The sequence below is a fragment of the Pseudophryne corroboree genome, chromosome 3, assembly GCF_028390025.1.
Source record: "Pseudophryne corroboree isolate aPseCor3 chromosome 3, aPseCor3.hap2, whole genome shotgun sequence".
Lineage (NCBI taxonomy): Eukaryota > Metazoa > Chordata > Amphibia > Anura > Myobatrachidae > Pseudophryne > Pseudophryne corroboree.
Window position 1 is genome coordinate 517,206,361 of NC_086446.1, and position 17,678 is coordinate 517,224,038.

A 17,678-nucleotide genomic window follows, 5' to 3' on the forward strand; every position below is an offset into this window, starting at 1 on the left:
TGATCGCAGTAGCTGAGTAAGTCCTGGGCTGTGCAGAGACTGCACAAAATCTGTTTGTACAGCTCTGCTACACATGCGTTCGCACACTTGCACAGATAAAATACATTCCCCTATGGGCGGTGACTATCTGTTCGCAGCAGTACAAAAAAACCCTAGCAAGCGATCAGGTCTGAATTAGTCCCATAGTCCGGTCATTTTAGGAACAAGCAGTACTATGTAATTGTATACTCTTGCCTTGTGGGTCTTATGCATGAACTGCTTAACTGAATTGTGTTTCTGTTAACTTATTTCATGAATATATGAGTTTTTAACCAGCCAGTCCTTCATGATGAAATAACTTATATAGTTCTTATAAGCGCTGCTAATTTATTATCTGTTTGTTTCTGTTACATTAAGAATTGACTATTCCTTAATTATAGCAGCAGCTTTTAGAAAAAAACACCCTTGCAAGCGCCTAAGCCTAACCTAATTGGCTAACTGCATCAAATGTAAAGTAGTTCACCAAGAACAGAATGAAAACATATTTAGAAATGTTCAATATTGGCTAATATAGCTTCCTCATACAGACGAGGACATTTTTGGAAATTTGTATTACGTCTATCAGCCTTTACCCTTCAAACAAAAATAAATAAATATTCTTGGCTAGAGTTAAATAAAAGTATTGATGTCAAACTGATATTTTTTTTGTAGTTTATAACTACCATATCAGTGTTTCCAAATGTGCCTCCGTGATATGAAGTGATTAGTTAGACATGACAGAGTTATATGAGCCTCATACATTGATAGATACACGTGTCCCCGGCACTACATACACAGTTTAGTAAAAAATATCCTTATGCAGAGAACTGCACTGTGACTGTGACAGCACTTCCGGCAACAACACGCAGCATTGTGCCCTGCTGCTTGCTGATTGGGAGTAGGTCATGTGACATAACCCGTGCTCTAGGGGCACGACCCCAGCGCGCCGATTAAACCCCAGGGGGCGCTGACGGTCACACAAGCGGTGACGTCATTATTACACACTGACACTGTACATTGCAGCATGTAACATGGAAATCCGGGAACTGTGAGCCGCTGTAGCCGGCAGTCACTTTGCAATTACAGTGTTACTATGCAGGCTGAGGACGGAGCAGAATGCCAGGCAGACACATTATTGTCATGGGAGAGGCAAGTATCGGCTTCATTTTGCAGATTTGCAGTTAGACGCCTGTGTAGGAAATTCATGTTCGACTGGTGGTGTGGCACTACATTATCCAGCATGCCAGGCTTTAGCTGGGACTTCCAGCCCAGGGCATGCTGGTACTTGCAGTTCCACACCAGCTGGTTGTTTGACAGTCTACTCTATAGGTACTACAGCAAGGGAGTAAATAACATGTAACTCTCTACAATATCATTACCAATCTTTTCAAGGTTTAAAGAAGGAGCATATTTTTAAAAGGTAAAACAAGCATTTCATTCTGGCATATATTTATATGCTAACCCTGCACAGCCCACTTACTGTACTCAGACTAGTTTATGGATTTTTAAACATTTTGTTATTAATACTGCTGTTATTGAATGTGAACAGATTATCATTTTAAATGACACAAGTTTTAAAGGCCGGTGCCAGGGAGTTTGGTGTGATTCAATAATAGGAACTGTCCCACCATTCTGTGGCTGCATCAGGACTTTCACCAAAATTCAAGGATGGAAGGGAAATGAGCCGCTTCAGTGCCAGGCATACCAGCTCCAGGAGTAAACATCTTTGAGGGTGTGTTTGTATCACCCTTCTTGTGATCAATACAACCACACCTTCTTCCAGTGCCGTAACTAGACATTTTAGCGCTGTGTGCAAGAAACAGCATCGGCGCCTCCCCCCCCCCCCCATTATAATTAATGCAGGGTCAGTGCGCGCCAAAAATATAGGGGTGTGGCCATAAATAATACCAATTCATAGTACGCTGCACAGTAGTCTCCTTTATTCAAATGACGCCGCTCAGTAGCGCCACTTACACACATTGCTCTAGGTAGAGCCCCTGTCGCACATTACGGCAGGCAGAGCTCCATTTTACACATTACGGCAGTCAGAGTCCCCTTCTACACATTAAGGCAGGCAGAGTCCCCTTTTTCACATTATGACAGGGAGAGCCTCCTTTTACACATTAAAGTCTGGAGGGTCGGTAAAGCAGTCGTGTACCCACAGAGTTGGGGAAGTGCAGGTAGATAAGCAGTACTTACCAGTGCAGCAGTGATCTAGATGGGGGCAGAAGGGTCCTTTCTTGACGGCTCGTCAGATGTTTTTTGGTCAGGAGGTGGGTTGGGGAACCAGCAGGCTCGTGGATAGGGTTTGCTTCTGGTGTCAAAGCTTATGGCCCAGTCCTCTCGTCCAGGACACACCCTGTCGTATATGGACTCACACTTGTGCAATCCTGATTAAGGATGTTGCAATTTAATTTGGGGGAATTCATGTAAAATATGCGGCAGCGGGAAACTCCATTGTGAACTGAGTCTCCCGCAGAAGGTGGTAGGGTAGGCAACTATGGCCAAGCTGTACACACATATATATACACACACTGTACATACATAGATACATACATATACACTGTACATACATACATATACACTGTACACACATACATATACACTGTACATACATATACACTATACACACACACACTGTACACACATACATACAGACACTGTACACACACCATGTACATACACATATACACTATACACATATACATATACACTGCACATACATACATAAACACTATACACATACATATACACTGTACATACACATACATACTGTACACACACAAATACACTGTACACAAACACATACATATACACTGTACATACATAGACAATGTACTTACATACACACATACAGTACTCTGTACATACAGACAGTACATATACATTGTATACACATACATACATACGTACATGCACACACTGTACACACATACATGTACTCTACATATACTGTACGTACACACATACATATACACTGTACACACATACACTGTACATACACAATGTACTTAAATACACACATATACAGTATCAGTCTGTACATACATACACACACACTGTACACACATACATATACACTGCACACACATACATGTACATACATACATACATACATACACACACACACTGTACACACAAACATACATACATACACACACACTGTACACATACATGCACACTGTACACATCTACATAGACAATGTACTTACATACACACACATATATACAGTACTCTGTACATACATAAATAAATACATACATAGTACCATGCAGGCACCATGCACATGACCCCTCTCTCCTTCCTGCCTCTTCCCCACGGAGCCCATCAGCCTGACACTGACTGACTGAGCCCAGCAGGACATGACCCCTCTCTCCTTCCTGCCTCTTCCCCACGGAGCCCCCAGCACATCAGCCTGACACTGACTGACTGAGCCCAGCAGGACAAAAAGCAGCTTACCCTGGGCACCAATCAGAGGGGGGACTCCGGGACCTGCAGCCAGCAGAGGGAGTGAGGGACAACAATAACTATCCCCGGGCATACACAGGACACCCAGCACTGACAGCAGCAGTATCGCCGGCCACCTGATGCTGCCCTGCAAACAGCTTCCTGAAGCTGGGAGCCCCGCTGGTAACATCTATTTCAGTGAGTGGCGGCAAAGAGAGATTGCAGCGGCTGCGCCCTCAGCGCATTTGCGCTGTGTGCAGCGCACCGCTGGCCCCTAGGTAGTTACGGCCCTGCCTTCTTCCGTCTCATCAGTCAGTGGCAAATGCAGGATTTCTAGAGGGGGCTTCCAAATGTAATCCACAGTCTACCACTCTGCAGAACATGGAATACAGTATTAATATGTAACACTATAGACGGTCTATATAGTATAGACTGTATCAAACATTTAAATAATATACAGTAAATAAGATAAGAGGTCATGAAAAAGGTTAAACATACTATAATAATTACGCAAAACACATAGGAATCAAAACTACACTTTTTAAGCACACATTCTTCCACCTCATAAGGCTCCTGTCTCTTCTTCCTGGTAGCTACTCTCTGGTCCAGTGCACTGATTGGATGCTTAGATCCACACACAGCAAACTTGATAGAAGAAGCTGCCACCACTGGGCATGTGTAGCAGCTCTGCTCTGTCTCTTAACTTGCATGATGTGGCAGCAGCTCTAGTAATCGTATTACATACCGTTGCTATTGTCAAAATGTGAGCCACTTGCAAAGAGTAGGGGGGTTTCCGGGCAACCAGAACGCCCCCCTCCCCCCTGCGTTTGCCTATGTCAGTCATTCTACCATTTGCAAACATGAAACGCAAACTCCGCTTTCACAACATCCCACATACTAATATAAAACTCAACGGGCAAACCATCCCGGCCAGGCGATTTACTCTTACACATGCTCTTCAAGACCGCCTCAACCTCACTCTCAGACACATCATCCAACAACAACTCACAATCTCTCATTCATTTTCTCAGAAATTGCACCCAAAAACTTCACCAACCATACTTACATCAACACTCTTCCACTCATACAACCTCTTTGAGGGAATGTTTGTAAGGACAGTGCTTGGCCGAGCTCAGTGGAAAAGCAATCCCCATTGTGATGCTCCTCTCATTGCTGCAGCATCACACAGTCCCATTGTTAATAAGAGCCTGCGGGACAAACCGCAGAGCCAATAGAACACCTGGGGGTGTTGCTTTAAAATGGTTTGTTATGTTCAGATTTTATGTATTTTTTTCACATATGGGCCCTCATTCGCTAGCTACTTTTAGCAGCCGTGCAAACGCATAGTCGCCGCCCACGGGGGAGTGTGTTTTCGCTTTGCAAGTGTGCGAACGCCTGTGCAGCGGAGCACAAGACCAGCCCTGCAGTTACTTATTCTGTGCGATGATTGCTGCAACGAAGGTTCCGGAATTTACATCAAATGCCTGCCCTGCAAACGCCTGGACACGCCTATGTTTTCCCAAATACTCCCAGAAAACGGTCAGTTGACACCCTGTCAGTCTCCTTGCGATCAACCGTGCAAATGGAATCTTCGCTAGATCCAGTGCACAGCAGCGATGCTCTTTGTGCCGTACAACGCGTGTGCGCATTGCGGCGCATACGCATGCAGAGTTTTGTCGTTTTCTTTTTTTTTTACTTGATCGCTGCGCTGCGAAAATCAGCAGCGAGCGATCAACTCGGAATGACCCCCATTGACAGGTGTTGCCCACCTATATGTATACATACCTGTTGCGGTTGCTGGGGTTTGGGCTGTGCACGGGAGATCTCACGATGGCTGCAAGATCTCGTACATGCGCAGTGGAGCAGGCCTGGAGGTGAGACCTAGTACATTAGCACTAAGCTTATGTCCTCTGGCGCTGGCAGCGATCACTGGATGGAGGACTGTTTGGCTGCGGGAACCAATAAACCCAAATGCACAGTGCCTCGTGCACCACTTTATCACAGCTGCAAATCCTGTCTTCTCTATATTTCCCAACTAGGGAGCAGCAAGGTAGTCTACACCTCATACATGACTATTGATCACTTTTTGATGATGATGATGATGATGATTTTTATTTATATAGCGCTTTTCTCCAGCAGGACTCAAAATTGCTTTGCAAGTATGGAAAACATAGCACAGAGGTTTAGTATTACATGATTGACATGCTGCAGCATTTTGGGGGTGGAGTGCGGGCCACATCCTGGGTTATCAGACTCTGACTTCCTGGACCCAGCTGCCCAGTTCCATCAGCCAGTCTGAGTAAGCTTCAGCTTACACAGACTGGCCAAGGGCTGCGACCATCGCGATCGATGGTGATCCGGTGCCGTGGCGAGTGCAGCAGCATTGCAAGCGCAGGGAGCACGCAAGGGGACTGTCTGAACGCATCCTGCTGCCGGCATTCTGGCGGATGGGATGCCGCTGTCAGTATATGGACATTAGGCATCGCGCCCGCTGGTAATTTGTATGTATTCCGCACAGCCGCTTCCCTGCTGCTATGCAGTGCCATACAAATTGGAATCGGGCCCATTGTCTTTATGTGTAGCTCAATGTACACGCTTATCCAGTCGTACAGTATGATTGCAAAAAGGTCTTAAAACGGGTCTGAGCAGTTAAACCCCCTTCACATTGTATGTTGTAACCAGTATATTACTATTTCATTACCATTTCGGTCCCTTTCACACTGAACCCGTTTCACCCATAGAAAACTGTGGTTGTCATTTTAAATGGACTTTTCTGGCCCACACATTATTAATAATTATTAATAATTTGGCTAGTCGTACGATGGAACCCAGTAGCTTCAAGCATCTTTACCATGTTTTTGTAGATTACTGCATCCTTCACTTTCCCAGTGATTTGTCTACATATTTCTTCATCCCCTCTGATCCTAAGCAGCTCCCTAACCTCCTCATCACTCCAATTTTCCATTTTAAATTGTATTCTGTATAATAAAATGCTTCTTCACTCTCATGTGTTTCCTCCAGTTTATTTCCTGCTTCTGCCTGGTGACATCATGCATGGAGACAGCCTATCACCTTCTGTGGCTTGGAAATACCGTTTCTGAGCCTTTCACATTGCACAATGAAACTGGTCTGAACCGTGTAGGACCCTGCTTTTTAACCGTTTTAAAATACCAGTATTCTTTAACCGGTAAATTCAATGTGGCCCTTTCACACCGCAGCTAGAACCGTTTTGGAAGGCTTAAAAAACTGCAATTTGCCGAGTTATAGCTGCGGTGTGAAAGGGGTATAAGAGAAAACTGCTGGTTACCTGATACTCCTTTTCCACCAAAGTCCTGGGTCTGACCTGAGATTTGGAACACGATTCTAATCTGGGACTGATCCAGGACAGACCGTTCCCACTTCGGCTTCGACCCAGGTAATTCTCGGGTTGGCACTGTTCACACTGCATATAGGGGCAGATGTATTAAGCCTGGAGAAGTGATAAAGCAGTGATAAGTGGAAGGTGATAACACACCACACAATCATTATGCATTTGAAAAATAACGGGAGCTGATTGGCTGATACGTTATCACCTTCAACTTATCACTGCTTTATCACTTCTCCAACCTCATTACTTCTGCCCCCATAATCTCCAAGTGTCGGGAAAATCTTCTCTCCATGCTGTAAACGGGACCCAGGTTACCCGTGTACAATGCAGCTCACCCAGCTCCTTCCGGGAAAAACTCTGCTAGCTACCGGGCAAAGGATTGCCATATTTTTTTGAGGGATCCATTTCTACTGACAAAAATCCAGGGGTGATGCGCGTTCACGTGCAAAAAACCCAGGATTTTCATGTCGGTGGAAAAGGGGTATAATTTTGACATGCAGCGACCTCTGTCACTTATCAGTATGTTTGTAAAATTTGCATTAGCCTATGAGATGTTACCTGCTCTTAATACCTACATTTTGTAATAAATATATATTTTGGTATATTATACTATTACTGGGCTATGGATCCTAATATAGACAAACCGATATTAGTAACATTGGTATTCAATACAGATTCATCTAGCCAACTTGTGTCGTTGAGTTTTCATTGTTGCCCACAAGGAATTCTGGATTCCGCTTACAAATCTCTGCAAATTACTGTGACTATATTACCTCTGTTTAGTGGATTGACTCGACCTTACCTTATACCAAGACCCAATCTCTGCCACTTCAGAAACTGGTGGCAATATGAAGCTATTTTGCAAGGAGAAAAAGGGTGTTCTCCTTGTAGCAAGGCTGGGAATTCTCCCCCATAACAACACTTCCCCACCCCTTTATCTCATTAAGTAATATTGTTGTCCCTGCAGATGTCTCTCGGCCGCCCAAATCAATGTGATTTACTGCAAAACGGGTTGGGTACGAGTTACCGGTAGTTAGAATGCCGGCGGTCAGAATACTGACCCCGGCATCCTAATGGCCATAACCACGACGGGTGAGAAAGTAAGCTAACCCTAATCCTCCGCCCACCCTCCTCCCCCCTGAGGCCTAACCTTACATCCCCTGTAAAACAGCATCTGCATAATAAGCACATGATATCACATAGCATTTGCACTACAGGGCTGCTTATGTTTTGGTTGGTAAATTATTCTTGGAGTTTTCACTTTTGTCTGTAAAAAGATCTCTGTGGCAACCAAACAATTGCAACAGTGACATCTGCAGGCTGTAGGTAAAGGCCCATATAGACGGGCCGATGCGGGGAGAGATGTGTGCTGAGTGAACCGCTCAGCACACATCTCTCTTGCCGCTCAGCACAGCGCAATCTGTGCTGAGCGTGCTGGGGGGAGATGGGGGGGCGCTCATTTCACCCAGCGGGTGAAGTGAGCGACCCGCCAAATTGGCCTTCACGGCAGGCCAATCTAGCAGCAGCGATAGCGATGCGCGGGGCTGTGCATCGCTATCGCTGTAGGGGCTACACACGGAGCGATCAGGCTTATATTCTAAGCAATCTAGTCAGATTGCTTAGAATATCGCTCCGTGAGTACCCCCCTTAAGTGTTGTTCTCCACTCAAGTTCACTGAATGTTTCCACATTGCAGTCCCTATCTTACATCACTGTGTAATGATCTGTAAATGCTGCAGATTGCTGCTTTCATACATTGATGTCATGTCATTGACTGACTGTTTTATTATAACCACTATTAAGTAAGTTCCTTAATGTACATATTTCATTTCAGGGAGCAGACAGTATTGAAAGACCGCCTGATCACCAGCAACACTGAAGCATGGCAGAGTCACCCTGAATTCTCTGGTCTGAAGCACATTGGTGGGGTTGACCTATCATTCATAAAAGGAGATGACACCGTTGCATGTGCCTCACTCATAGTTCTGAATTACCCAGATCTGGAGGTAATGGTCACTGTGAGCCTAAACAGATAACATAGAAGTAAGATGAGAAGGATGCTCCCCTTACATGTACAGATTCCTTCACTCATCTCTCCAAAATCAGTATCTTCCACACTAGCAGGTTTAGATTTTTGTTACAAAAGCCCACTTTATTACAAAAACCTGCTTAGGTTTATCTTCTCACTAAACCACAAAAATAAATCTCGCTCATGTGAACAAGTAACACACATTGGGGCAGATGTATTAACCTGGAGAAGGCATAAGGACGTGATAGATGCAAGGTGATAAACGCACCAGCCAATCAGTTCCAATATGTAAATTAACAGGAGCTGATTGGCTGGTGCTTTTATCACCTTGCATTTATCACTGGTTTATCGCTTCCTTATGCCTTCTTCAGGTTAATACATCTGCCCCACTGTTCATTGTTGTCACCCTAACTTTCCTGTAGGGTAGGACCATCGATGGTTAGCAATATTTGATGATTTACACACCAATGATCTATGGTTTTGCCATTCATGGCGGAGGTATGATGTGTCTCTGGCTGAGACACTTCAATGTCCCCTCCCCAGTGCCCTGTGGCAATGCGATAGTCCCAGTCCCAATTCCTTGGCACAGGGTCTATATGTAGGCATTATTCCACCAAGAGAAAGGAGAGAGGATTTGAATGAGTAGGATACAGAACGGACATTGAGCCTACTTTGGATTGTACTGAATTTAAATATTTTAGTTCTCTATATAAAATAACTAATGTCTTCTGAACTTTGTGACATATAAATTTCTATACTCCTTGAATATACCCAAGAGGGTGCGCACGGTTGCTTACATTGTGTTTTGTGTCTTCAGTCCCTTGTTGTGTTCATTTAGCCCCACCCCCTTCACTGATTGGAGAATCATCGATGATGAACTGCTTGTTGGCCATCCCTACTTTCTGCAACATTACACATATGTAGATCTCGTACAAGTCAAAGAGCAAGAAATCAGTCCTCTTGGTTATACCCCTTTCAGATCGCAAAGGCCAGTCGCACCTGGGATTTGTACACTAGTCCTTCCCGGGTGTGACCTGGCTAAGACCCCTTTTAGACTGGCGGCCCAACCCGGGCTTGTTGCCCGGTTGGTGACGTCACTGTCAACGCGTGCGGAGGCATCGCTATGAGATTATCTCCAAGCGCCGCCTCTTCCTATTCAGTGAACGGCTGCTGGGTCGCATAAACCCGGCTTACCCCTTCAGACTGCACCGCGAGCTGGGTTAAACATGTGTTTAACACTGTTTGCTTCCCAAGCTGAAATACCAGGTCGCTCAACCCGGGTTATTTCAAATGGCCCCTTTCAGACTGCGCCGCAACCCAGGTTGTGCATTCACATGCAATAACCCGGGTTATTGCTGGCGGTCTGAAAGAGGTTTTATGCTCATCATAACATGTTCCACCCCTGTGTCTCGCCCAAATCACAATTTCTATGCTGTACATTAATATGTGTTCTAAAAGACCACTCCATCCACAAACATAATTCCATTTACTGTAGTATTCTGTATATTGGCCCTCATTCCGAGTTGATCGGTCGCAAGGCGAATTTAGCAGAGTTACACACGCTAAGCCGCCGCCTACTGGGAGTGAATCTTAGCTTCTTAAAATTGCGACCGATGTATTCGCAATATTGCGATTACTAACTACTTAGCAGTTTCTGAGTAGCTCCAGACTTACTCTGCCTGTGCGATCATTTCAGTGCTTGTCGTTCCTGGTTGACGTCACAAACACACCCAGCGTTCGCCCAGGCACTCCCACCGTTTCCCCGGCCACTCCTGCGTTTTTTCCGGAAACGGTAGCGTTTTCAGCCACACGCCCCTGAAACGCCGTGTTTCCGCCCAGTAACACCCATTTCCTGTCAATCACATTACGATCGCCGGAGCGAAGAAAAAGCCGTGAGTAAAATTACTTTCTTCATAGTAAAGTTACTTGGCGCAGTCGCAGTGCGAACATTGCGCATGCGTACTAAGCGGATTTTCACTGCGATGCGATGAAAAATACCGAGCGAACAACTCGGAATGAGGGCCATTAAACACCAAAGTTGATGGGTCCTCTGTTATCTGTTGCAGTCGTAGAGTGTAGGTAATAATAAAAAAAAATGTGCTGCCTAAATGAAAAGCAAACTTAGTGGAAGCAAGGAGAGCATTGCTGGACATAGGCAGACATGAGGGCTCCAGATCCCTATTTTACAGTATTTTGAATGTTGTTTAATTTAAAGACTATCACGTAAAATTTAATTTCTCTGACGTCCTAGTGGATGCTGGGAACTCCGTAAGGACCATGGGGAATAGCGGGCTCCGCAGGAGACTGGGCACTCTAAAAGAAAGATTAGGTACTATCTGGTGTGCACTGGCTCCTCCCTCTATGCCCCTCCTCCAGACCTCAGTTAGAATCTGTGCCCGGCTCGAGCTGGTTGCACACTAGGGGCTCTCCTGAGCTTCTAGTAAAGAAAGTATTTGTTAGGTTTTTTATTTTCAGTGAGATCTGCTGGCAACAGACTCACTGCTACGAGGGACTAAGGGGAGAGAAGCGAACCTACCTGCTTGCAGCTAGCTTGGGCTTCTAGGCTACTGGACACCATTAGCTCCAGAGGGATCGAACACAGGCCGAGCCTCGGTCGTCCGGTCCCGGAGCCGCGCCGCCGTCCCCCTTGCAGAGCCAGAAGCAAGAAGATCTTCACGGAAATCGGCGGCTGAAGACTCCGGTCTTCATTAAGGTAGCGCACAGAACTGCAGCTGTGCGCCATTGCTCCCTGTGCACACCACATACTCCGGTCACTGATGGGTGCAGGGCGCTGGGGGGGGGGGGTGCCCTGGGCAGCAATTAGAGTACCTTAAGGTGGCTAATCACACATAATATAGCCTAATAAGCTATATATGTGTAAAATACCCCTGCCACATTATTATTATAAGAGCGGGAGAAGTCCGCCGAAAAACGGGCGGGGCTATCTCCCTCAGCACACTGGCGCCATTTTCTCTTCACAGTGCAGCTGGAAGACAGCTCCCCAGGCTCTCCCCTGCAGTTTCCAGGCTCAAAGGGTTAAAAAGAGAGGGGGGGGCACTAAATTTAGGCGCAAACTGTATATAAAAAGCAGCTATAGGGATAAATCACTTTCTCTGACGTCCTAGTGGATGCTGGGAACTCCGTAAGGACCATGGGGAATAGCGGCTCCGCAGGAGACTGGGCACAAAAGTAAAGCTTTAGGACTACCTGGTGTGCACTGGCTCCTCCCCCTATGACCCTCCTCCAAGCCTCAGTTAGATTTTTGTGCCCGGCCGAGAAGGGTGCACACTAGGGGCTCTCCTGAGCTTTTTAGTGAAAGTTTAGTTTTAGGTTTTTTATTTTCAGTGAGACCTGCTGGCAACAGGCTCACTGCATCGAGGGACTAAGGGGAGAAGAAGCGAACCTGCCTGCTTGCAGCCAGCTTGGGCTTCTTGGCTACTGGACACCATTAGCTCCAGAGGGACCGAACACAGGCCCAGCCTCGGAGTCCGGTCCCAGAGCCGCGCCGCCGGCCCCCTTACAGAGCCAGAAGCAAGAAGAGGTCCGGAAAATCGTCGGCAGAAGACATCAGTCTTCACCAAGGTAGCGCACAGCACTGCAGCTGTGCGCCATTGCTCCTCATACACACCTCACACTGCAGTCACTGAGGGTGCAGGGCGCTGGGGGGGGGCGCCCTGAGCAGCAATAAAAACACCTTGGCTGGCAAACATACATCACATATAACCCCCAGGGCTATATGGATGTATTTTAACCCCTGCCAGAATCCATAAAAATGCGGGAGAAAAGTCCGCGAAAAAGGGGCGGAGCCTATCTCCTCAGCACACTGGCGCCATTTTCTCTCACAGCTCCGTTGGAGGGAAGCTCCCTGGCTCTCCCCTGCAGTTACTACACTACAGAAAGGGGTTAAAAAAGAGAGGGGGGCACTAATTAGGCGCAGTATTAATAAAACAGCAGCTATAAGGGGAAAAACACTTCTATAAGGTTATCCCTGTATATGTGTGTGTATATATATATATATATATATATATATATATAATATATAGCGCTCTGGTGTGTGCTGGCATACTCTCCCTCTGTCTCCCCAAAGGGCTAGTGGGGTCCTGTCTTCTATCAGAGCATTCCCTGTGTGTGTGCTGTGTGTCGGTACGATTGTGTCGACATGTATGAGGAGGAAAATTGTGTGAAGGCGGAGCAATTGCCTGTAATGGAGATGTCACCCCCTAGGGAGTCGACACCTGAGTGGCTGAGCTTATGGAAGGAATTACGTGACAGTGTCAGCTCTTTACAAAAGATTGATGACATGAGACAGCCGGCTACTCAGCCTGTGCCTGTCCAGGTGTCTCAAAAGCCATCAGGGGCTCTAAAACGCCCGTTACCTCAGATGGCAGATACAGACGCCGACACGGATACTGACTCCAGTGTCGACGATTAAGAGACGAATGTGACTTCCAGTAGGGCCACACGTTACATGATTGAGGCTATGGAAAATGTTTTACATATTTCTGATAATACCAGTACCACTAAAAAGGGTATTATGTTGGGTGAGAAAAAACTGCCTGTAGTTTTTCCTGCATCTGAGGAATTAAATGAAGTGTGTGATGATGCGTGGGTTTCCCCCGATAAAAACTGTTAATTCCTAAAAAGTTATTAGCATCATACCCCTTCCCGCCAGAGGATAGGGCACGTTGGGAAACACCCCCTAGGGTGGATAAAGCGCTCACACGCTTGTCTAAACAGGTGGCACTACCGTCCCCGGATACGGCCGCCCTTAAGGAACCTGCTGACAGAAAGCAGGAAAATATCCTAAAAATGTATATACACTCACACGGGTGTGATACTGCGACCAGCAATCGCCTCAGCCTGGATGTGCAGTGCTGGGGTGGCTTGGTCGGATTCCCTGACTGACAATATTGATACCCTAGATAGGGACAGTATATTACTGACTATAGAGCATTTAAAAGATGCATTTTCTATATATGCGTGATGCACAGAGGTATAGTTGCCGACTGGCATCAAGAGTAAGTGCGCTGTCCATTTCTGCCAGAAGAGGGTTATGGACAAGACAGTGGTCAGGTGATACTGATTCCAAAAGGCATATGGAAGTATCGCCTTATAAAAGGGAGGAGTTATTTGGGGTAGGTCTAACAGACCTGGTGGCCACGGCAACGGCTGGGAAATCCACAATTTTACCCCAGGTAGCCTCTCAACATAAGAAGACGCCGTATTATCAGGCGCAGTCCTTCAGGCCCCATAAGGGCAAGCGGGCAAAAGACTCCTCATTTCTGCCCCGTGGCAGAGGGAGAGGAAAAAGGCTGCAGCAGAAGCCATTCACAAGCTGTATTCCCAGCAGGTGATAATCAAGGTACCCCTCCTACAACAGGGAAAGGGGTATTATTCCACGCTGTTTGTGGTACCGAAGCCGGACGGCTCGGTGAGACTTATTTTAAATCTGAAATCCTTGAACACTTACATACAAAGGTTCAAATTCAAGATGGAGTCACTCAGAGCGGTGATTGCGAACCTGGAAGAAGGGGATTATATGGTGTCTCTGGACATCAAGGATGCTTATCTCCATGTCCCAATTTACCCTTCTCACCAAGGGTACCTCAGGTTTGTGGTACAGAACTGTCACTATCAATTTCAGACGCTGCCGTTTGGTTTGTCCACGGCACCCCGGGTCTTTACCAAAGTAATGGCCGAAATGATGATACTCCTTCGAAGGAAGGGAGTTTTAGTTATCCCTTACTTGGACGATCTCCTGATAAGGGCAAGATCCAGGGAACAGTTGGTAGTCGGGGTAGCACTATCTCAAGTAGTGTTGCGTCAGCACGGTTGGATTCTCAATATTCCAAAATCGCAGCTGATCCCGACGACACGTCTTCTATTCCTAGGGATGAGCCTGGACACAGTCCAGAAAAAGGTGTTTCTCCCGGAGGAGAAAGCCAGGGAGTTATCCGAACTAGTCAGAAACCTCCTAAAACCAGGCCAAGTGTCAGTGCATCAGTGCACAAGGGTCCTGGGAAAAATGGTGGCTTCCTACGAAGCAATTCCATTCGGCAGATTCCACGCAAGAACTTTCCAGTGGGACCTGCTGGACAAATGGTCCGGATCGCATCTTCAGATGCATCAGCGGATAACCCTGTCACCAAAGACAAGGGTGTCTCTCCTGTGGTGGTTGCAGAGTGCTCATCTTCTAGAGGGCCGCAGATTCGGCATTCAGGACTGGGTCCTGGTGACCACGGATGCCAGCCTGCGAGGCTGGGGAGCAGTCACACAGGGAAGAAATTTCCAGGGCTTGTGGTTAAGCCTGGAGACATCACTTCACATAAATATTTTGGAGCTAAGGGCCATTTACAATGCCCTAAGCCAAGCAAGACCTCTGCTTCAAGGTCAGCCGGTGCTGATCCAGTCGGACAACATCACGGCAGTCGCCCACGTAAACAGACAGGGCGGCACAAGAAGCAGGAGGGCAATGGCAGAAGCTGCAAGGATTTTTCGCTGGGCGGAAAATCATGTGATAGCATTGTCAGCAGTGTTCATTCCGGGAGTGGACAACTGGGAAGCAGACTTCCTCAGCAGGCACGACCTCCACCCGGGAGAGTGGGGACTTCACCCAGAAGTCTTCCACATGATTGTAAACCGTTGGGAAAAACCAAAGGTGGACATGATGGCGTCCCGCCTAAACAAAAAATTGGACAGGTATTGCGCCAGGTCAAGGGACCCTCAGGCAATAGCTGTGGACGCTCTGGTAACACCGTGGGTGTACCAGTCAGTGTATGTGTTCCCCCCTCTTCCTCTCATACCAAAAGTACTGAGAATTATAAGACGGAGGGGAGTAAGAACTATACTCGTGGCTCCGGATTGGCCAAGAAGGACTTGGTACCCGGAACTTCAAGAGATGCTCACGGAGGACCCGTGGCCTCTACCTCTAAGAAGGGACCTGCTCCAGCAAGAACCCTGTCTATTCCAAGACTTACCGCGGCTGCGTTTGACGGCAGGGCGGTTGAACGCCGGATCCTGAAGGAAAAAGGCATTCCGGATGAAGTCATCCCTACCCTGATCAAGCCAGGAAGGATGTAACCGCAAAGCATTATCACCGCATTTGGCGAAAATATGTTGCGTGGTGCGAGGCCAGTAAGGCCCCGATGGAGGAATTTCAACTAGGTCGATTCCTGCATTTCCTGTAAACAGGAGTGTCTATGGGCCTAAAATTGGGGTCCATTAAGGTTCAAATTTCGGCCCTGTCAATTTTCTTCCAGAAAGAACTAGCTTCAGTTCCTGAAGTTCAGACGTTTGAAAAAGGGGTACTGCATATACAGCCTCCTTTTGTGCCTCCAGTGGCACCTTGGGATCTCAATGTAGTTTTGGGGTTCCTAAAGTCACATTGGTTTGAACCACTTGAATCTGTGGAGTTAAAATATCTCACATGGAAAGTGGTCATGTTGTTGGCCCTGGCCTCGGCCAGGCGCGTGTCAGAATTGGCGGGCTTTATCCTGTAAAAGCCCTTATCTGATCTTCCATTCAGACAGGGCGGAATTGAGGACTCGTCCTCATTTTCTCCCTAAGGTGGTTTCAGTGTTTCATCTGAACCAACCTATTGTGGTACCTGCGGCTACTAGTGACTTGGAGGACTCCAAGTTGTTGGACGTAGTCAGGGCCTTGAAAATATGTTTCCAGGACGGCTGGAGTCAGAAAATCTGACTCGCTGTTTATCCTGTATGCACCCAACAAGCTGGGTGCTCCTGCTTCTAAGCAGACTATTGCTCGTTGGATTTGTAATACAATTCAGCTTGCACATTCTGTGGCAGGCCTGCCACAGCCAAAATCTGTAAAAGCCCATTCCACAAGGAAGGTGGGCTCATCTTGGGCGGCTGCCCGAGGGGTCTCGGCTTTACAACTTTGCCGAGCAGCTACTTGGTCAGGGGAAAAACACGTTTGCTAAATTCTACAAATTTGATACCCTGGCTGAGGAGGATCTGGAGTTCTCTCATTCGGTGCTGCAGAGTCATCCGCACTCTCCCGCCCGTTTGGGAGCTTTGGTATAATCCCCATGGTCCTTACGGAGTTCCCAGCATCCACTAGGACGTCAGAGAAAATAAGAATTTACTTACCGATAATTCTATTTCTCGTAGTTCGTAGTGGATGCTGGGCGCCCATCCCAAGTGCGGATTGTCTGCAATACTTGTACATAGTTATTGTTAACTAAATCGGGTTATTGTTGTGAGCCATCTATCCAGAGGCTCCTCTGTTATCATGCTGTTAACTGGGTTCAGATCACAAGTTGTACGGTGTGATTGGTGTGACTGGTATGAGTCTTACCCGGGATTCATAAATCCTTCCTTATTGTGTACGCTCGTCCGGGCACAGTATCCTAACTGAGGCTTGGAGGAGGGTCATAGGGGGAGGAGCCAGTGCACACCAGGTAGTCCTAAAGCTTTACTTTTGTGCCCAGTCTCCTGCGGAGCCGCTATTCCCCATGGTCCTTACGGAGTTCCCAGCATCCACTACGGACTACGAGAAATAGAATTATCGGTAAGTAAATTCTTATTTTCTGTTAGTGTAAATCCCTGATTAAATAGCGCTGTGGTGTGTGCTGGCATACTCTCTCTCTGTCTCCCCAAAGGACTTTGTGGGGTCCTGTCCTCAGTCAGAGCATTCCCTGTGTGTGTGCGGTGTGTCGGTACGACTGTGTCGACATGTTTGATGAGGAGGCTTATGTGGAGGCGGAGCAGGTGCCGATAAATGTGATGTCACCCCCTGCGGGGCCGACACCAGAGTGGGTGGATATGTGGAAGGTATTAACCGACAGTGTCAACT

The 17,678-nt window shown here is 46.9% G+C and overlaps 1 protein-coding gene across 1 annotated transcript in view; it reads left to right on the forward strand.

The window, feature by feature from the left end:
- The first annotated feature begins 5,296 nt into the window (after window positions 1-5,296).
- ENDOV (endonuclease V) overlaps window positions 5,297-17,678 on the forward strand; it is a 283,144-nt gene continuing 270,762 nt past the window's right edge. The window contains exons 1-2 of the mRNA XM_063963217.1: window positions 5,297-5,340; window positions 8,667-8,838. Of these exons, the coding sequence (XP_063819287.1) occupies window positions 5,297-5,340; window positions 8,667-8,838 (216 nt within the window). The remainder of the gene's footprint in view (window positions 5,341-8,666; window positions 8,839-17,678) is intronic.